Source organism: Centruroides vittatus, unplaced genomic scaffold, assembly GCF_030686945.1.
Source record: "Centruroides vittatus isolate TY-2023 unplaced genomic scaffold, ASM3068694v2 contig_2696, whole genome shotgun sequence".
Lineage (NCBI taxonomy): Eukaryota > Metazoa > Arthropoda > Arachnida > Scorpiones > Buthidae > Centruroides > Centruroides vittatus.
Genome location: NW_027121716.1, coordinates 1,222,410 through 1,244,711, shown reverse-complemented (window position 1 = coordinate 1,244,711; position 22,302 = coordinate 1,222,410). Strand labels below are relative to the sequence as shown.

The window sequence follows — 22,302 nt, the reverse complement described above, 5'->3', positions numbered from 1 at the left end:
GATGCGGAACTTGCACAAGATTTTTTCCTCTAAACCTTTGCTTGTCACTCGAAAATTTATATATACCTTACGTTTACGTGAATTCATACGAAATTAACATATTTTAAACAAAAACAAAAATATAAAATGTTTTATAAAAATTAAATTTTAACTACTACATTTCAGGATCAGGCAACATATTTATACATGTGTGTGTATATATATATATGTAGGTCTATGTATATGTGTGTGTGTGTATACATGAATGATTTAATTTTTAATTTTATAGAAACGCTCAAAAATTCTAACGAAAATTAATCGATAGCTTTATATTCTCACATTAAAAATACGTTTATATAATAAATACTTTATGCAAAACATAATAATAGTAAAAATACAATAAAACTTTCTGAGAATGTTTTATTCAATAACATCATTAAATACTTTTTGGAATTCTAGATGTATTAGTGTATCACGTTACGTACAGCAAAATAATAATATTCAAATTATTTAATTAAAAATATTATTAAATTTTTATAGGAAATTTCTGCTTTAAATATACTGAAGCTGTAACTTTTAATATTTGCTATCGTTTTATATAAATTTTATTTTGTTACTCAGTAATCGCGTTTATAAGCGCTTAACTTATGTAATTTAGCGATAAAATTTTTATTTATCATTATAATTGATGTCGAAAGTTTTTTCATCCTTTTATCATTGTATATGTAATATTTTTTATGTAAAATAAATTAAATACAAATATATTTGTAAAAATAATTAAATTTTTATTATTAAAAACAAAGAGATAAACATCATAAAAATAAAATGCTTTAATGAATAAACATATAGCTTACATTTTATCTAGTGTAATATAAACTGTTAAATCTGTAATTATAAATTATATTCTTTCAACTCGAGTTTGCTATTTTGTAAATGTATACGAATAAAAACAATTTAAAAAAAGAATGAGAATAATTATTAACCTACATTTGAATTTTATCCGAATTCTTCATGTATTTGTCACATTTTTAAAATATCCTATCCATACCGTATCTACTTTTATTAATCAAAATATAGACATTCATTGACTTACTTTTTTATTTTAATCAGATAAGACATACAGTTAGATGGGTTTTTTTTAAATCCTAGCATAAAAATATAATTTCATTTATATGGAAACTGACTTTATATCAAATTATCTAAAATTTTATTCGGGTTTGTAATAAGACCATAATAGCCTTACACCTTTGAACCTTGACAATTTGCTGTTCACCCAACTGGTTCGCCACGAACGAGATATGCTGTATTGTTACAGACCTAGATTTCCAACTGACGATAAGTAAATTTTAGGTGTGTCGTGTATTTTCGCTTCGTAATCATGCGAAAAAAGTTGCATATTTAAAAAAATATTTATATAAATTGAAAGTCAGGGACAACGCAAACTATCAGAATTTTAAACGAACAATTATCCCTATAAAATGTGCGTGCTTGTGTGGGAAGATTCCACATTAGGAGGTCAAGGTAATCGGGAATTGTCTTAAATTAAGGAAATTTAATTTATAAGGCATAATTCGAATAATTATCGATTATTATCTATTATGTACTGTACTTAATTATGTAAGAATACTCGAGTATAAGAAAACATTCGGCGAATTATACGTTAGCCTATATTAAATAGCACTTAACATTGTCTCGTGTGTGCGTTAACGCCTATGCGAAGTGTAATACAATGCGGCAATAAAGATACTAATGATACTACATCACGTAAAAATTCCAGATAATATTCATATTATCGTTTATCGTTACGTTATTTGAATTAAGTAAAGACCCACGTTCCGATTTAATCGTTTTCCTTTTAATTTAACGCGATACGTTAGGTGATTTACGCGCATGAACATAATTATTATATATTATTGCTAAAATATTTTATTATAAAATTATATTGCGATGATTTTAAATTAATATAATAAATAATAATTATTTAAAAATTAATAATTCTAAACATTCAACTTTTGCCCGTCAGGGTGCGCGGTTGCCTTTAGGCGGCTTTTTTAAACACGTTGAATTTGAAATTACGTTACGAGTAAGTGACATCTTAGTTTATTTTTTGTAAATTATTTTTTGTTTTTAAATTTACGTGAATACGTTATACTCATAAAGGCATTGCCGTTTGATGATTAATATGTTCATTCTATGATTCAAATTACATGCAGTTTTGTTTTTTGTTCTGTTGTCAATTCATATCCGTTGTATTTACGATAAAATGGCTGTTTGACTACATTTTAAACAAGAAACTGAGTTATAACAGCTTATTTCAAATTTACAACATTCGAAAACGACTTTTCGAACGTTCTAAACGTGAACAACATTCGAATGTTGTAAACTTGAAATAAGGGTTATGGTTATAACTCAGTTTTTTCTTTTCTTTAATTTGTAATTCATACATTTTTAATCCAAGGTAGACCTCTGAACGGGGTTGAAGACGTTTACTTTAATTAAAATATTGCTGGGAAACTATGTAAGGAGTAGAGTTATTGATAATTTATATTTTTTTTACTATATAATTGAATATCCATGCTATTTTTAACCTTTACCTTCATAGATTATTAACCCTAGATGACAAAACATAAATCATTAGATCATTAGTCCAGGAACATAAAGCTTTGTAAATTTTATGACTTTATTTTACTAATTAGTTTCATGTCAGTAATATAATGAATTTATGATGAAATATAATAGTTTTGATACAGTTTTAGGCACTGAATTATTATAAAATTTATTTGAAGCAATTAACGAATTGATTTGTGTGATGTTTCTAGCAGTGACTCAAAAAAGTCTGCATACAGCTGTTAAGAGTTTTTTAAAATGCCCCAGAAGATTTTGATATTGTTAGTTCCATTTTTTTGTGTTTAATAAATTGCTTGATATGTTGTTTATGAATATATAAACTTTTTAAAGCAATGAGCATTGTATCTAAACATGATAAAACATAAAACAAACCTGCTTACAAAATGTGTGCCAAAAACATCTGCATACAAGTAGATTCTTTCTCAAATTCTCGCCTTAATACTTCAATATTTCTTAAAAGTTCAAATTTGTCTATCACCAGCCATTATGCATTATAAAAATTAGGTCCATCTTGTGACTTTTTGTTTTTGCTAAATTTACAATATCATGTGAAGAAAATATTGATACTCTGAAATTTGGATGTGAATTGTCACTAAATATGCATCAATTAATAATTATACTTCATGAGATAGGAAACATTATTGGAAATGCCTATTCCAAGGCAAAGGGTAATTGATAATTTTAAAGCAACAGACAATGTACTCTGAAAGTCTTGATCAGGATCATGAACATATAAGAAAAAATTATAAAGTAAAAATAAACTCAAAAGTAAATAGCAGCAGAAACAATTACATCTGAAAATAAAAAGGTTAGTACAAAAAAAATGCTGAAGGTTTTAAGAAGGGTTAATCATGGATGTACTGTCAGACTTTAGGCCACTTTAGTGTACGTAGGGGATGAATCAGGATTACTCAGTGGTAATATCTGGGGTGAAAATGAAGAATAAAGTTGTTGAAGAAGATAAAGGTGAAGATTGGATGTTATAAAGTAGAATAGGAAATGGGATGAAAAAGGAAGGCGCATGGGCCTCTAGCTGCATTTATTGAGAGAAAACAAAATACAGATCATAAAATGAAAACATATATACAAAATATTTGCATTGCCTCTAACTTGAGGTTTCCATATACAGTAAATAATGTTTGACATAAAAGGTAGATGGTCCAATTTAAAATTAAATTATTAAATAAAACATGTATACAGAGTATTTACAATCCCTTGAACTTTGAGGTTTCTATTTACAGAACATTACACTTAATATATAATGTAGATTGCTAAAGTTAATACAAATGATTAAATAAAGATATATAAAATATTTACAATCTCTCAAACTTTGAGGTTTTCATATACAGAATTCAATATTTAACATAAAGATAGGTTACTGAAATAAATACACATTATCTAAATAAAACATATATGAAGTACCTCGTATTTCCAGTTCCTTGAACTTTGAGGTTTCTATTTAGAATAAATAATACTTATCATAAAAGTAGATTGCGAATACATAAGAAATTTTTAAATAAAAGTTATTAACTAAAAACATATATTGAAAATATTTACAATACCTCAAACTTCCATATGACAATTAACACAGAATAAAATTTTTCTTCGTATGATAGATTATCCAAAAGAGACATGAGGTACATTGAACATCTGATATTAGTGCTCAAGTTGAGTTGATAAAGTTCTTGAGACTGTTGAAAAAAGATGTCTGGAGGACGGCCAATTAAATCCCTGTGGGATAACTCTGTATTAATAATTCATGTTGCTGTTGAAACTTGCTGCATTGGTATATGTGATGTGGGTCTTGGATAGATGTCCCATCACACCTGCAGAATAGGGCGTCCCTGTGTGAGAACCTATGAAGATCTACCTTGAAGTTCCCATGTCCCGAGACGGCCTGTGAGAGAGAATGGCTGGTTTTGAAGAAGTCTATGTTTAATCTTCTTTGGATGCATGGAAAAAAAGAGTATATTATCCTGCCTGTAGAACAATGATCCCACTGTCTCTGCCAGAGATGAATGCTGTAAGGAAGGTAGTGTTTTTGATGGCAGTAAATGGAATTTCATTAACCCCATTTTGCTAATCCGGTGAACTGCTTGATATATGGCATAATGTTCAGTTTGAAGTGGATAAAATTGTTGTCCATTAGAAATAACAAAAGCTGCCTCGTCTTTTGTTTCTGTTTGGATTCATCTGTGAAGATTATAAAGTCCAGTCTAGGTCCTTCTTCCATACCCAGAATTGGTATTGAGGAAAACTTTGCTGGAGACATGCAGAAAACATTACTGGTTGTAAACATTTATTAGAAAGTTTGTTCAGGATGTCTTTGCACTGACGGACTGAAACCATTGATTTTTTTAAATCAATAGAAGCTTCAGAATTTGCATTTATATGTAGGGAAATTGGAAGACTTGAAAGTGCATGTTATTTAATGATAATATATCTGGTTCTGTTGGAAGACAATATTTGTGGCAAAAGCCCAACACAGAATTTCAAACAAAGAATACAAGTGCCATGTTTAAATATGGTGGTAATGTGGTAGTATTTAAGAAATATGAATCAATAACAAAATGATAAATTTTTATATATTTTTTACAAATATTTCTTTTTTTATTTTATTTATCTCAGTGCACCACTCTGAAGTGAGTATTACACTAATTCAATAGTAACAAACTTAAAATGACAAGAGAAAGGTAAAAAAAATAAACAATGCACATACAATATCAAATATGGTTAGCTAACACCGGAATTCAAATAAGCAGTTAACTGTTTTTTCTTAAAAATATCCTTAATAAAAAGAGCAAAATAAGCACACAGTTCCTTGGACACTACAATATGGGCTGGACAGGGCCAACCATATCCCAAGGACAGAACTTCCAGCATTAGCCTGAAGCGGTCAACATCATAGATATGACATTCATAGATTGTGTTTTACAGTTTCGGCTTTACCATTGTGCATGAGCAGAAGGTACTGCTGACCAAATTACGTGCTGCTAGATAGCAATTAAATTACCATGTCCAGTTTGTATCTGGGAAAAGGAATAGGAAAAAATTCTTGATTGGATTCTTGAGAAAATCATAAATTGATGGGTAGAACATCTTGGTGACATTTCCTTTAGTCAAAGAAGTCCATGACTGGTTCCAATCATGGACTTCTTTGACTAAAGAAAAAGATAAGATAGTCATAAATTATCCTCGTCAGGACATTTCTAGAATAAGGCTGTAAAGTCAGTAGTAGGTTTTCATCTTTAGAAACATCTTTTGCCACAGCATCTGCCATCTCATTGCCCATCGTACCTACATGTCCTGGGACATGGAAGAATTTAAAACATTTCAAACTTAAGCTTACAGTTTTTCTTGAATATTCTTAATTCGAAAGTCTATATTCATAAGAGAGGTCAAAGCAGCTTTAGAGTCACTAAAAATTGAAATAACTTTGAATTGGTCAGGGAGTGTCAAACTCCACCAAACTGCCTGATGGATTGCTGCTAATTTGGCTTGATATATAGTGGTAGCCTAAAAATTTGCTGAGGATTCTCATGTAATTGGGTATATACACATACACTTGAGCCAACACCAAGCTCGGACTTAGAACCGTTCGGGAAGATGTAAACGTCACTTAGAATAGCAGGCCCAGGAATATGAATAGGATCAAGAGACACATCAGGCAGGTTGATGTCGACTGGATGCAAAGAACCATTGTGAATAGCCCACCACGTGGGAATAAGTTGATACCAGTCCTCCAAAGGAGACGCTCATGAAAGGTGCTGGTGCGTCCTGTCCTCACATAAAACTGGAGCACCTCAGTCTTCAGGGCCAGGAGCCATAAGAACACCTGTCAAAACTGTCGGAGCATCTGTAGATACAGTTCTACAGCAACAAACTTTTTTCAACAGAAAAAGACATTGCACATTAAGAAGTTTAGAAGCATAGGAGGTCTTGTAGGAAACATGACCCCAACAAGAAGCTGCATAAAACACTAGCAATTGGATAATTCCATTGATCAAAGTTGAGACAGCTGCAGAAGTTAAGCCCCAGGTACACCTTGCACATCTCATGAGTTGATTACCAAATTGTTTGACCTGAGCCAAAACGTAATCTAGATGGTTTTTGTAGGTTAACTTAGTGTCGAGATAGACACTCAAGTACTTGTGAGTGCTGACCCAATTAATAATCACATTATTGAGTTTGAAAGATGGGAATGAAAACTTATACTTAGAGGTAAAGAGCATTCCAACAGTTTTGTTTGTGCTGAATAAAAGTTTGTTTTCTTGTGCCCAGTCTTGCACAGTCTCCAGGACTATACTTAGCTTCTCCTGCACAATTTGAAGATCTTCATGCTGATAGACTATCACAATATCGTCTGTGAATGTTTGTATGAAAACATTTATACTATTATTGCACAAAAGAGAGTTTGCAATAAGATTCACAGAAATGGAGATAGTACACCACCCTGTGGGTGGGATTTAGTAAGATGCTTTTCATAAGAAACACCCTGTGATAGCAGATGAACCTTCCTATCCCTTTGATAAGAACAAATCACACTGATAGATAAGGTGAGCGGCGCAGCTTAATAAGATGATTAATGATGCTAGGATGCCAAGCATTGTTGAAAGCCCCTGTAATGTTTAGAAAAACAACTGCTGTGTATTTCTATAATTAAGTTTGTTCCGGATATATTCTGTCAAATTAAACAGGGCATCCTCTGCTGATCTTTCCTTTACAAACCCCCATTGCTTATCAGAGAACTAGTTATGGACAGAAGCCTCCAGAAGAAGATTGAGCCTGTTCAGCAGAATCCTTTCAAAAACCTTACCCACAACCAAGGTTAGACTTATTGGTCTGAACTGTTTGTGGGTTTCTGTGCTAGTTGAACCTTTCAGAATAAGATTAAATTCTCCCACTTTCCAACATAATGGAAAATATGAATTATATAAACAACCATTAAACAACTTTAAAAGCAGTTGCTCAAGATGAGTATAGCATTTCTGCAGCATAATTGCGTAAATGCCATCAGGACCAGGAGACTTGGTAGGTGCAGCAGAAAACACAGCCTACTTAAGTTCAGTTTTGGTGACAAGAGGAAAATCCCTAGAATGGCTAGAATGTGCTTCAGTCATAAGAGATCTCAGTTTCCCATGAAATTTGATGTCGTCAGTTGGATTGTCATCAAGGAGCATTGCAATTAAGTTCTCTCAATTTTGTTGGGTGCTATTTCACTTTGTAAATAAGATCTATTAAAACTTATTTTAAAAAAATGACCTCACTATGACTCAACCCAATACATCCATTCTTCTAGTAATAATTTGATTTATCTTCGTATAATATTTAAATAAATTTGCTCATAGTTTCATTTAACAAAATATACTAAAATTAGTTTAAAATAAAAATATATTTTGGGAATAAAATAAAATAAAAAAAAAGTTAAATTTTTCTCTTATATTTATGAATGTTCTGAATTAATAAAACAATAGGATTCTATGAATTCTACTGTTTTATTAATTCAGAAGACAATTTTTTGTGTTTTATTCAATATTTGATGAAACTGTAGATAACATTCTGGGAAATGAGCTTTTCTTTGGTTCATATTTGATGTAATATCTGTATTTTCTAATGTTTTATGTTTATTAAGCATTTCAAATTGTGCCCTTTTTCTCTACATTTGTATGTATTAAATCCATGTATAATGGAAAATAAATATAAGTCTTAATAATACAGAAATTTCCTAAAAACATCAAATCTCTGTGATATGAGTTATTACTCATTTATTATCTTACTGAAAATTGATAGTCTATTAAGAGTGATTTAGTTGGAGTAATAGATAATTTTCAAAGTATTTTTAAAAATTTTACTGTATTAGTAGCATTTGTTATTTGATTAGCCTACAACAAACTAATCAACTTACTTCAAAAAGATTTTCATTTGCAAAGTATTGATTGATCAGTAATAGAACATTTTTCAACTTTTTATAAGCCATAGAAAACCTATAAAAATATGATAAACCAATAATTTCCTCTGAGAAAATCATAATAATATATTAATATAATAATGATAGTGTGAAAAAAGACAAAATATATATATGTATATAAAATACATGGAGATACAGTAATACCTCGACTTACTCTACCCCGACTTACGCGAACCCGGAGTTATGCGATTTTCAAATCTCGACGATTCGTCTTTTGTTTGAGTGTCACGCAACCCTTGATTACTCACTCCCCCCCCCAAACTATTGTTCAGCTTACATGTTCGGACATGTCGCGTGGAATCGACGCATAGCTACAATTTATTTTGTCTTATTTATTTCTGTGTTTGTTATATCTACAGAGACTTGAGACTCTACTATGTCATCCAAACAAAGTAGAACTGATTCTTCTGCATCAAACAAGAAAAGAAAAACTTTATCTTTAATAATGGTAACTTTTCCAAAGACTTCGATACAAATATGAAAATTTGTGAATTGGCAAAACTTGATCCTTTAGACCTAGTTCAATCAGATGATCGAATGACAGTTGGAAACTTGACAGAAGGCCTCAGTTTAATTAAAAAGACGTTACAAATTTTAGAAAATTTAGACTGCAACGAAGGGCGCATTTCTTCTACAAAACAAGAAATAAAAAAATTATTAGCATGCTACGAGGAAATTTTGCGGGAGAAAAAAGATCTTTGAGCCGTCAGACGAATTTGTGGGAAACGCCGGGAGGTAGGACGGAGTCGTACCTCCTTTTTCTTCGGCGAATAGGTCGGCAAGACCCACCCCACTGTCAAGGATGGCTAATTTTTTGTGATATCCCGACTCGTCGGGATAGGTTAATGAATTGTCAGGTCGAGTGGAAGAAGTGTGTGGGTTCGTTGATAAGTTCAAGGCGATATTCGAAGGAACGGAACCATGAGGAAAACAAATAACGATTTATTTAGACGGTAAACAGATACAAAAGATCTAATGCGTTCCGTTTCTAACCGCGGAGAGAGAGTTCACAAATGCGGGGGGATCATACCTCTTCCTAGGATTAGTCGAAGAATTAGCTGGAATCGTAGGGTTAATCGTCGCTGTTCTCCGGTCGTGGAGGGAAGTGGGAGGATCGGGCGGGCGGCTCGTCGTCGACGGGCTTCGGCGACTTCGTGTCTTGGCCCTCACTTCTCAGGACGGATCCTACGGGTCGGGTGTCTTGTGCGGACCTTCAGCGACCCTGTTCTCAGCTTTTTCCCCCCTTATATACTCCAAGTCCCGTCCGCTGCGATGACGGTAGACGATGAGTCGATCTCCGTGACTCAGAGGTCGGATCCGGAGTGGAGGGAAGCGGGTTTGACGGCAGAAGGCTGCACATCCTTTGACTTTTGATTGTTATCTCCCGAGGGGATTCGAACAATAAAAGTTTAAATCAGACTGGCCGGTTTTATTCGGTCCTCACAAATTTGTTAGATTTTAGGAAGCCTTCTATAACAAAATAACTTTGATTTACGATTTTAATAATATAATTTGTTATACATATGTATTATCTAAGAATGTATTAAACATTTTTTTCTAAATTATTGTTTTCTTTAGTCTCCGGCCCCAATTAAAAATAATTTGTATGTATTTATATGCGAAGTTATACCTCGACTTACGCGGTTATCGCTCGGTCCCACCTATCGCGTAAGTTCGGGGTATTACTGTATATATTTCTGGTTTTCACAATAGGAGAAAATAGTAATTGATAATGGAGAAAAAGTTGTTTTCAAATTTAATTTTATTTCAAGTTTATATTTATTTGAAATGAAATTGTTGATATAAAGCAAGTTAATGAATGTAATTATTTATATACAGCATTCCTACAGACCTGGAAAGTTGTGAAAAATGAAATTTTCATTAGTGTTCAGAAAAAGTCATGGAAAGTCAGGAAATTTGCCTTCTTGACTGCCTTGTTAATTTTTTTCTGACAATGTGCTTGACTAAGTGTAGCTGTCTGCAGACAGCTTGATGCAACACAACTTATGAAAAGGAATGCAGAATATTTTAAGGACCCAAAATTTCTCCCATGCATATACAAAATTTCCCCAAAAATTTACAAAGTAAAAACAATGATAAATAATAACATTAAAATTAAAATTATTTGTCATTTTTAATTTTCATAATTTTGATTGCGTAACAAAATTTTTGATCTGTTTTCCAGTTTATTAATATTTTATGAAGTTCAGGAAATTTATGGGATAAATTTAATAAATATATACCTTTGTACATGGATTATACAGGATTTGTTGATGAATAATAAATAAATAATGGCTTTTTACTTTTTTCAAAGCCATGTAGATTTATGGTTGTGGATTAATAACAAAATAAACTTCTTTAATTTAATAAAACATTTTATATTTAGGTTTAATAATTTGGCAATTATATTGGCAAAATTATAGCTGTTAATTAGAAAAATAACTAAGTAAAAAGTTGTAGAAGCAATAATGTATGTGCATAGCAGAGGACAAGTTTGCAGGGATAAATAGTGGAACGTGGCCCAGTTTGTAATAAATGCTCATTTCTATTTTGCCCCAATGAGATGCATGTTGACATCTAAGAAATGGGCGTTAGAGTTACTAAATTGATCTAGTATAAGGGTAAGACCGTACGCATTGTTATTCATGCACAATAAAACTCATTGATGTTTGGTTTAGTCTTCCAAAAGATAAACAGGTCATCAACATATCTTTTGTAAACAACGATGTTCGTTAAAAAATTGGGTAATACTCTGTCTTCTAACTGTCGCACCACCAACTCGCAAAGATCCCCTGATAGGGGGCTGCCTATGAGTATGCCCCGTTTTTGTAAGAGGTGTTAATAAACTGAAAATCCAAGGTGTAGCACATGAGATGTGCAAGCTCCAAAATCTGCTTACAGTGCTCCCTTCTCGCTAAGAAGAAGGTTTCTAAATGTGCAGAAGCATGGTTGCAGATGAATCGAAGGGAAAAGGGATACGAGATGAAAACCTGTGATGTGGGGATCGCTACCTACCTCAACTTGCCGTAAAATATCAACCAAATTAATGGATTTGTTGATAGAAATCATGTAACCTTTCAAACAGTCAGAGGCGATATTGTGAATAGCCCTTCTTGAGTAGCCTTGTTGGGGACCTAGCTTTATCAAGAATTGGTCTAAGTGAAGGGGTTGGTTTATGCGTTTTGGCAAATGCAAACAACCTTGGAGTGTCTGGAAAGGCAACCACCACACTGTTTAACTTCCATTTCTTGGCCAAGGAAGTGTGTGTGAATCTTGATACTCGAGAGTGTAGCTTGTTTATGCAGTTGCCATTGATAGGTTCACAGTCAATGTCAATGATGTACTGTTGCATGAGTGATCTGTAGGAAGCTTCCTTTAATAGAACGAGAGACTTGTTTTTATCCACTTTCAGGACTATGATTTGCTCCTCTCCAGTATTTCTGATTAGAAGACTATTATTTTATATGCAAGACCATAATTTAAACAGTAACCATTTCAATGTTCTTAAAAGTGAAGTTTTCTCGTTTGGAGGATAAAATGTCTTTATATAGGGAAAAAGATCTTTATACATTGACCGAGACTAAGGGGGCATGTTTCATTTTTACTCGGAATTCTAGTTCAGTGCAATCCAAAATATTTTTCAAATCAGACTTTTTTGATAAACTAGATCTGAGTTTGTCTAGGGCAAAACCATCCAGTACATCAACTACCTGACTTACATTCCATTGGTCCCTCATTTCAATTCCAAGTCTTTCTGGCTTGTTGAATTTATCCACCAATAACTTGTACGAATGCACAGAGTAGAGCTCTGTGGTCACTGCTGGATTAGCCAGGGCCGGATTTACATAGGGACATTTGGGGCTGGTGCCCAGGGCCCCCACAAAACTATGTATAAACATAATTTTTTTTTTTATTACTGCGACAGTCTAGTGTGACCTAGTCATGAGGGCCACAGGCAAAGAAAACCAAACCCGATAAAAAACCTATGAACCATCGGAAAATTTCGGGAAAAAATTTTACATAGATATTTTCCAATTAAATTAAAATAATTAGTTTTACACAATAAAATATAAGTATGTTTACAATAACCTTATTTTTAAATGAAATTTACAACTTCCTAGTTGAAATCTAGTTGAAAGTAGAGTATTTTGTGTAAATTTTCTAAATCATCAAATTTGCCTACTCTTAAAGAGGGCCCCCACCGAATTTGTGCCCAGGGCCCCCGGATTGGTAAATCCGGCCCTGGGATTAGCAACCAGTTTCTTACACTGTTGATGGCTGCAGAATTGCCAAGAGGAAGTTCATTGATAAATGCATTGATTTTCTTGAAGTTCTTGCAGTAGAATACCACACTGTTTATCCAAGACCCCCGATGGGTGACCACTGGAGTGGATGGTAATGGCAGTTCAGTTATGTCTTGATACAAGTGCTTCTGACTAGGAAACTTGAGAAGAACCATTTTCTGTTTTGTTGGCCTTGCTATAGTCTATATGAATATGTTTGCATACTTGGTGTAGGGCATGGACAAGACAGTCACATACTTTAGATTGTTGTAGATGCACTTCAAATTTGAGAATGCAGACAACATGTAAGATGCTTGATCTGTAACGACAAGCCAAATCTTTTCGTACTGGACACCATTTGGCCACAACTTGATGTAAACATTGAAAGCTTGAAACACTGTAGTTGAGTTCATTTTTTCAAGTTGGTACATTTTGAACAACATTGGTTGTACATAGCATCCGGTCAGAGGTGTAACAAGAATGTCCGGTATGTACCGTTTTGTGGCATCCGTTGCTTTGTCTAGTATGAACACTACAGGATTGTCACCGACAACGTCCAGGATTTTAGATGTACAGTAGAACCCCTCTAGTCTGCCCTTGGCTAGTTCGTTGCTCTGGTTAATCTGACTGTGGTCAGAGTCGAGAAACTTGTCCTGATTCATTGGTGACTCACCGCCCGTCGCGTTCTTCTGTGTTCGTTACAGTATATGTTTTACATTGTGTGTACGTGTACAGTTTTGTGTGTTTTTTCAACATGTCAAGAGTGAAACGTAAACACATTACTCTTTCATTAAATGAAAAATTAGCAGTGCTACAAAGACTGGACAAAGGGGAATCACTCCAAAAAATTGCCAAGGAACTCAATGTAGGCGTTACAACAATAAAAGATTGGAGAAAAAATTGGAAAGACATTGAATCATACACAGTGATAATAGGTAGCTAAAATGCTCTTAAGAATTGGAAAACGTTGAGAAAGCCTAAACTTGAACTGCTTGACGACACATTGTGGATGTGGTTCTGCCAAGAAAGAAGGGAACCCCGATATCTGAGCCCATTCATTATAAAAGAAAAGGTAATAGCTTTGCACAAAAAAGTAGAAGCCGGAAGTGAGTTTGCAGCTAGTGAAGGCTGGATTGATCACTGGAAAACCCATCATGGCGTCCGGTTTGTTTCAATTTCTGGTGAAAAACTATTTGCTGATGCCGAGGTGGCTAAGGAGTTTTCTGCGAAGTTTCAAGAAATTGTCGAAGAAAATGAACTGTTACTTTGCCAAGTCTATAACATAGATGAGACAGGCCTAAACTATAAAATGCTGCCAAACAAAATTCTCACTGCATCAAATGAAACCGTTGCAGGAATGAAACTTATAAAAGATAGACTAACTGTTGCTCCTTGCAGCAATGCTAATGGTACGCACAAGCTTCCCCTGTTCATTATTGGCAAAACTAAGAAGCCTAGGGCATTCAAAAACAAACTTATCTTCCTTGCCGGTTTATTACCGCAATCAAAAATCTTCTTGGATGGACTGCCATCTTTTCAAATCTTGGTTTTTCGATGAGTTCGTTCCATCTGTTGAAAAAGACTTGAAACAAAAAAAGCTTTCCGTTCGTGCTGTATTGCTGTTGGATAATGCACCATCACATCCATCTGAGAAGGATTTAGTGAAAGGGCACATAAAAGCTATCTTCCTTCTACCAAATGTCACATCACTTATCTAATGGATCAGGGAGTGATAGAATGATTAAAAAAGCGCTATTGCAAAAAGTACATTAACTCAATTTTAGAAAAGTCTGAAGAAGGTTGTAACATATCTGATGCTATGAAATCGCTCAACATCAAAGATGCTATCTATACGATTGCTGAGTCATGGGAGGAACTGAAATCTGACACGCTGAGAAAATCTTGGTGTAAACTTTGGCCAGAAGTTATGACCGAAAGTGACCAGATCGAAGACGAGCAAAACAACGACATGCAGGAAATCGTTAAAGATCTACAAACTGTACAAGTGAATGTCCCTGCCAGTGAAGTTGAGGAGTGGATTGCCCAATGTGACAAAGACTGAAATCAGTGAAGAGCTCAATGACAACCAGATTATTGCCGCTGTTTTGGAAAATAATAGTGAAGAAACTGTGAACGAGGACTCAGATGGTGATGATGAGGAACCTCCTACCCAGATTTCACACTCCGATGCCAAGAACGCTTTTGATATTGCCCTTCAGTACATCGAGCAGAACTGAACCTCAACACCTACGGACATTTTGTGGATCAAGAAATGGAGGAACACTGCAGCTAAGTCTAGAATTTCATCTGCTAAACAAAAATCTATAACTGACTTTTTTTCTAAGTAATTTTTTACTATAGGCTACCTTCAGTTTTTACAGTACTGTATGTACAGTATGTAGTAAATACATACAGTATTGCTCTTTTTCATTAATAATAACAGCTTTTGTGTGATTTATTGCAATGTTTTTACTGTAGAGAACAATATAGTCATTCTTGAATTGAAAGATTGTTTATTTTACTTTTTTCTGATAATCCGACCTTTTTTGCGTTCAACCCTATCCCCAGTCCCAAAGGTGACAGATTAGAGGGGTTCTACTGTAGTTTGATCATAAACTGGTTTGATGTAGTTTTTTCTAAGCATGCTCTTGTTGGGGACAAGCTTTCCCATATATTTCTCGAGAAATGACTTAAAGGTTGGATTGTTTACCTTATATAAGGATACATTTGCCTGCAGAAGAGTGATCATTAAATCTGCATAAAATGTATTCTGAGGTTTATTGCCTTCTGAGATTCTTTTCCTTTTTGAAATGTGGCCCCTATAAATGACTGCTCAAAATTTTTTCCTTTCTGTTTGCTGTCGCTAAGCTTTTCTGAACTCGCGTGTCATCTGATTTTCATTTCTTCATGTTTCACATCAACCACACTCACATAATTGCAAATGGAACAGCGAAGAACTTTTCCATCTGTGCATACACCTTCTTTTTTAAACTTATTTGCTAAAATGTTCAGTTTAGATGCAGACAATTCTGCCATTTTCTAATGTCACTGACTAAAACAAAGGAAACTGGAACTGTTGCACTCACAAGTCAGGGTAAGGAGACATCAGTACAGAATTTTCTAGATTGTTCTTTTCTTAGAAAAGAAAACACGTGTTGCAGATTTTCAGTGAATCTGTTTACATTCTTAGAACAACCCTAAAGTTTAGTTGTTTAGTCCAGAAAATTCCTTTTTCCCCCTTTTTCTCTCAGCAAAAGAAGACAGTAAGGTAATTATTATATTTTTTTCCTCAGCATACGTGGTCCAGTTTAAAGAAATTGTTTCCCCCCTCAAGTGAATGAATAAAAACTACCAAAAAAAGAGATAATTGTCAACATATTCTTTGAAAATGTAAAAAAAGATGGAAACTGGATGCAAAATATATAGTGTGGGTGCTAGTCACTGTTTTGGGGACAGGTTTGTGTTTTGGGTACATTTGAGTGCTAAACAATTTGGCAATGAGTGGATCTACTGCACTAAAGATACAGTTTGTCTTTTTACACTCTGCCTTTTTCAAAAACACTCAAAGTGTTTTTGAGTGGGTGCGGCACCCAAAATTCTGGACAATTCATATTATATGTAATTAATAATTTTGAACTTATATTAATTAGATTATATTTTAATATAGATTGATGAAAGAAGAAAATGGAAGACGAAAGGTAAGATTAATTTTAGAATGAAAATATATTATAATTGGCTTATTATTAATTTATAGTTAAATAGAATTTATAAATTTTATTTGAATATAATAATTTATAATGATATATTTTGTTTTATAGGTTTCCTAAAATAGGTAAACAAGGTGTTATGATGAATGATGACGAACGAGATGAATTTCATACAGCTACACAATTACCTGGAGAAAAATTTTCAGCTGAAATTCCAGAGAAGCAGGAATTGATTATCAAAAGTGAAGCAAATGCTGAAACTGACAGTAAAGAAATTTCAGAAATTTATAGAGCAAATAGTATTGATTTGATCCATGAAAATAAAGTATCAAGTATGAAATCTCACTTAAAAAATAACTGTAGTGAATTTTCAGTTTTAGAAAATACTTGCATCAGTGATGCTAGCAAGGATCTTTTTCCGTCTTTTAGAGATGAGTCACAAAATTTTCAAAATACATTGAATTTTATTAACACAGATAGTGGATTTATTTCTAATGTTGATGATTCATCATTGCAGTGTTCTACTGCAATTTATAATACAGATAGTTTTTCAATCGACTTTGATAATAGAGAGCTTAAATCATCAAGTTTTGACCAAAAGAAAAAAGAAACTTTCTCAGAAAGTGATAACGAATCCTTAATGAAATCATCTCTGGACCCAAATTCACTTACTATTTCTTCTCTTTTAAAATACTCTTTGAGAAGAAGTAGACCGTTATTTCCTGAGATTACTATTTCACGTGAACCAGTTTTAGATGAGAATGAATCAACATTTATTTCTGAATCTAAGAATTCTGAAAACATTATCAATGATTATGCAATGTTGAATGAAGTTAATAAAATTTGTGTTGTATCTGAAAACAATAACATCAAAAATAGGCAAAAACTATCTAATTCTGATTGTGGTGAAACTAAGAACAAGACAGAGAGTAATTCTGTGGATTTTTCTGCTTCCAAATTATCAAGTATGAAGAATGATCAGCCATTAAAATCCTATGAGAAAACAAATCAGAGTAAAGCTGTGACAGAGAAACAATGTGTGATAATTAAGACTATATCTGACGAAAATTATGAAAAAGATGTAAAAATAAAGCCTAGATTAAGTACATTAATTGAAGCTCTAGATGTTATGTCTATAGTACAGAAGCCTGTGCAAAAAAATCAGAATTCTTTAGAGGCTCTCGATCTTCAAGGAAACCTCCAGTCTAAAAATGAAAACTGTTTGAATGAGAAAAGCTGTATAATGAAGAATGTACCATGCATAAATAGACCTATTCATCATGAAAAGAGAAGGGACTCAATTAAACTGAATTATCATAAAATAGAAAACAGAGAGCATTCTAAGCATCAAAAACCTCATTCAGAAAATACATATTTTCTGAGATCACGTACAAGAAATGAAATTGGAAAATTTTGTAATGAATGTGGGAATTTTGTTCAGGATGTCAAAATGAAATTGTCTAATTATTGTCAAAAATGTGTAAGAAAACAAGATGAAAATAAAAATCCTAAAATCCCTATTTTGAATAATAGGGAGTCAAGAAACAAAAATAAAGCAGGACGAGGACCTTGCAATTCTGAGAAGAAACGTCAAGGTTCTAGAATTCCAGTTAGCAATATTTCTAGATTGCCACTTACACCTCATCAGACTCAGGAACCATTCAAACAGATTCTGCCATTGAGAAAATCTAGGAGATGCCAAAATGTCACCAGTACCATTGCAAAAGTAAGTAAAATTATTTCAAAATAATTATATTTATAAAATAGTTTTTAATACTGTACTGAGAAAACAAGTTATGATTTAATAAAACTAAAGATACAACACCAGTAATATCCAGCAAATAAGCTAATTTACTAAATAAAAAAAAAAAAACATTTTCAATGATTCTAAATTACAATGATGATTTAGAATTTGAACATAGATTTAGCAGTTGAACATACAAACATAAGTTTAAACAAAATAGAATAATTATTTCATTGGTGGAAAGCATGGACATCAACAAGGAGATCAGAAAGATATTACAAAAATTTTAAACTTAAGATTTAGTTATAGGTGTATTTCAAAGAAGGACATGTGTGCTTTACAGAACATCTTAGGATTTCTAATTTATTTCAGTGTTCCAAATAGTAGTTTATAAATTTCAAGTTTTGCCAGATGTTTCAGATTGGTCCAGTCTCTAATTGGGTGTATAAGACTGCTTCTATCAGAAGCACTTGTATCTTTATTTTTACTTATTTATATCCAGTTTCAAGTGTTTCGTAGTTACGATTTAATAATAGAAAATTAATAAATATTTATCTTTCAAACAAAATAAAATTTCAATAGCTGTGCTGTGGAACAGTACTAGACATTAGATTGGCACTTCAGTTCATCAATACTAGACCTATAAAATCATTTTATAACAACTCTTTGATTGACAGCAGTCATTTTTGGCAAAGTGCATTTTGAGCCTCTCTTTATCTCGGCAGTTGCCATTATTAGCTCTTTAAACACGAGATAGGTCAAAATTGGCTTAATCCATTCAAGACAAAATTGGCAAAACTTTGTATTTTTCCAAATTTAGAATCTCTGATTGTATATAGACTGAAACATTTCTGAATTTATTGTTATTGTAAAGCATATATATATTATTAATGTTGATTATTTGTTTAAAAATCAGTTTTGTACGTTCAAAAATCCCTTTATTGTACTATTATTTAAATAAAACTTCCAGTCAAAACCTAATAACTGGTGCAAACCAATTATATTTGCATGGCAAACGTTTTCGGACACTCCACTGTGACCTTCCTCAAGCCTTCATGTCTTCTTAAACGATTTTCGAACAATCGAACTCTGATTTCCGCTACGCACGTGCCAACCGAACAAATCGAAAAATCGAACAAGTCAGATTCAAATCGTTCAAATATCTTCCGTAGAACTTCCAAATCCATAAAGCTTTAATCAAATAACTAATCCTATGCCAGTTACCACTTCTCCACAATTCCTCTAAAAACGATCCTGCCATCATTTCTACGTCAATTCCACACATTTCCAAATTAACCAATTTCATAAAACCGCTCCTCCATTTCTTCATTAAAAACTTTCTATTCATTCATTCCGTCCCGTCTTTTTGCAGTAGGGCCTGCCAAGCCATCGATAACTTCATCTCGTCTTTTGCATTTATTGGCTGCGAGAATTGGAAGGCCTTGCAAATTTCCATTTGTTCTAACCATCTAATTTGATCAGCATGAATCGTGGTGGCCAGTAGTTTCGCGGTATTGAAGTCAGGGATGATTTCCCTGACTTCAATACCGCGATGACTTCAACTGGAAGTTTTATTTGTAGTCCGGTGTTTTTTGAGGAGTTATTATTATTTAAATTTTTGATTTAAGTAACTTTCATATCATTTTTAATGTAATTTCTATTATAATCTTTATAGAATCTTGCAGAAAATCCACCTCCTCCTCTTATACAGACTGTTCATCCAAAAAGAGAACTAAGAATGAGAACACCCTTAACAGAGGTATTTCTATCTTTGTTTTAAAAAATTATCCATAATATGTTATATTTTTAAAATTAACTCTTTCAGAGTAATAGATTAAATGAGGAAACAAAAGAAAATAAAGTAAATACACCTAAATCTTTAAAGAATTGTTCTCTCTTACCATCTGTTCACTACACTAAAAATCTTACAAACTTAGTAAGTATTATTATTTTTTCCTTTAAAAACAATCAATTGCTATTTTATTTTTCAGAAATTTTGATGTGATTTATGTTTTAAATTATGATTTTATTTTCGTGTACTGTATAATAGAAACAAAGGGAATGGGATCGGCTGACACAAAAACACACTGTTGAGAACAGTAAAGTGAAGATGCAGTATTTTCCTAGCCTCTTTAGGCCGACCATTATCAGACATAAGGGTCAGTATTCCTTTTGTTCAAAATTTTAATTAGAAAAGAAAAATTTTGTTGATTTTTGTTAACATTCTATCAAATTTGTTCTTTTAAGTTTTGAATATTTAAAATGTTTTCATTTTCTACATCAGGAAACAAAAGTCTGCAATGGGCACAACATCTAACGACAGATAAATCATTAAATTCTAGTCCTTCAAGAACTTCTACTTTAACAGCTAAACCTATTTTAGTAAAAGTATGTTGTGTAATTCAAAATTTAAACTTTTCTAATAAGTATTTGATTTAATATAAATGAATCATTTCAGAATAATGTTTAATTTATTATTTTAAATTTTTTATTTTTTTATTTAAATTTTAAATTTATTTAAAATTTGAGTTTGTGCTAACTGAAATATCTTTATAGGTATTTTAGATGTTTAATAAGTATTATTGTATTTTTAGCATGATAAGCATGACATAATATACCCTGAAAATATGCCAGTCAATATTAATGAAAGCATTATTACAGAAGTATTTCTCAATTTTTTGTTTAAAAATACAGTGGAACTTCGCTTAACGAGCATAATTTATTCCAGAATCTTACTTGTAATGCAAAACACTTGTTAAGCGAAACAATTTTTTCCATACAAATTAATGTAAAATATGATAATGCGTTCCATTCCGAAAAAAAATACTCAAATATTTTACATATAATGTTTATTCAAAGAAAATTATACAATATACATTGTTAAGGAGCATGAATCATCATCATTTCTTCTAGTGCGGAATGAACCAACCTGGAATGCGAATTTGATTTGCAGAAAACAAAAGAAAATTGAAATTTAATTTGGAATCTGTCATTAAATTTAATATGAGATGGCAACATAATTGCCTACCTCTAGTCAAATTATTTAATTTGTAATATTTAATTATAGCCTTTACATAGTGCAAGAATTTGGCATATTGTTTGACTTGTTTGTTATATAATGGGCTATGGTTGTTGATGTTTATATGTAATATGTCTGAACACAAGTTTGGAAAAATGTGTGATCAAAAGTGACACTAAGATGCTAGCGGAATGAGTGCTAAACACAGACTGATGTAACATGCCCACAATCCAGGATTTCCCCTCTTCTTGTCACTTGTTATGCAAAATGTTGCTCGTTAAGCAAGTCATTTTTTTACAGTTTGTTTTGTTCATTATGTGAATTACTCATTATGAGAGGTGCTTGTTAAGCAACGTTCCACTGTACTTCCTTATAATTATTTGTATATTGTAAAATATTGTAATATCAGTTATTTTTAACATTTTTATACAGTTAATAAAATCTGTTTTAAGTAACTATTAAATATTTTCAGCACTCTACAAATGATCCATCATGCTACAAGGATATTCCAACCAGCATTACCTGCACGACTTCTTTAGAAGAAGTGCATGTTCATTATACCAATACCCTGTGTTCAAAATGAAGCTAGGCTTAATTATAGAAACTGTAAAAAAAAGGGAAAAGGTTAGTTTGGCATGAAATTTTAGTCTCGTTTTATGTGAATAAAATACTTTAAATGTGACTATTTCATTTCAAACAAAATTCTTATTACTAGATTAAAAAATCTTGTATAATTTAAGATTAAAATTTGTACATTTAAAGTGTAAGCATTTTCCACCATATTTTATTGAACAGTTATGTTAATATGATATTAATAAAGATGCTTTAAAAATAAATATTTATTTAATAATAATCAAATTTTGAATTGGTATAAAATTTTATTTATTTATTTTTTTTTATTTTTCAATTAATAGAACACACAACAATATTTACAGATATTTTGATATCATTTTTAATGTTTCCAAATAAACAAA

At 32.3% G+C, this 22,302-nt stretch overlaps 1 protein-coding gene across 1 annotated transcript; it reads left to right on the top strand.

Annotated features, from left to right (window-relative positions):
- The first annotated feature begins 1,417 nt into the window (after window positions 1-1,417).
- On the top strand, window positions 1,418-21,987 carry LOC136971742 (putative leucine-rich repeat-containing protein DDB_G0290503). The gene is made up of 9 exons (XM_067266241.1): window positions 1,418-1,500; window positions 16,526-16,556; window positions 16,677-18,291; window positions 19,985-20,068; window positions 20,135-20,245; window positions 20,360-20,468; window positions 20,594-20,697; window positions 20,904-20,972; window positions 21,801-21,987. The coding sequence occupies exons 2-9, from the start codon at window positions 16,543-16,545 to the stop codon at window positions 21,909-21,911; spliced, it is 2,217 nt and encodes a 738-aa protein (XP_067122342.1). The 5' UTR covers window positions 1,418-1,500; window positions 16,526-16,542; the 3' UTR covers window positions 21,912-21,987.
- The last annotated feature ends 315 nt before the right edge of the window (window positions 21,988-22,302 follow it).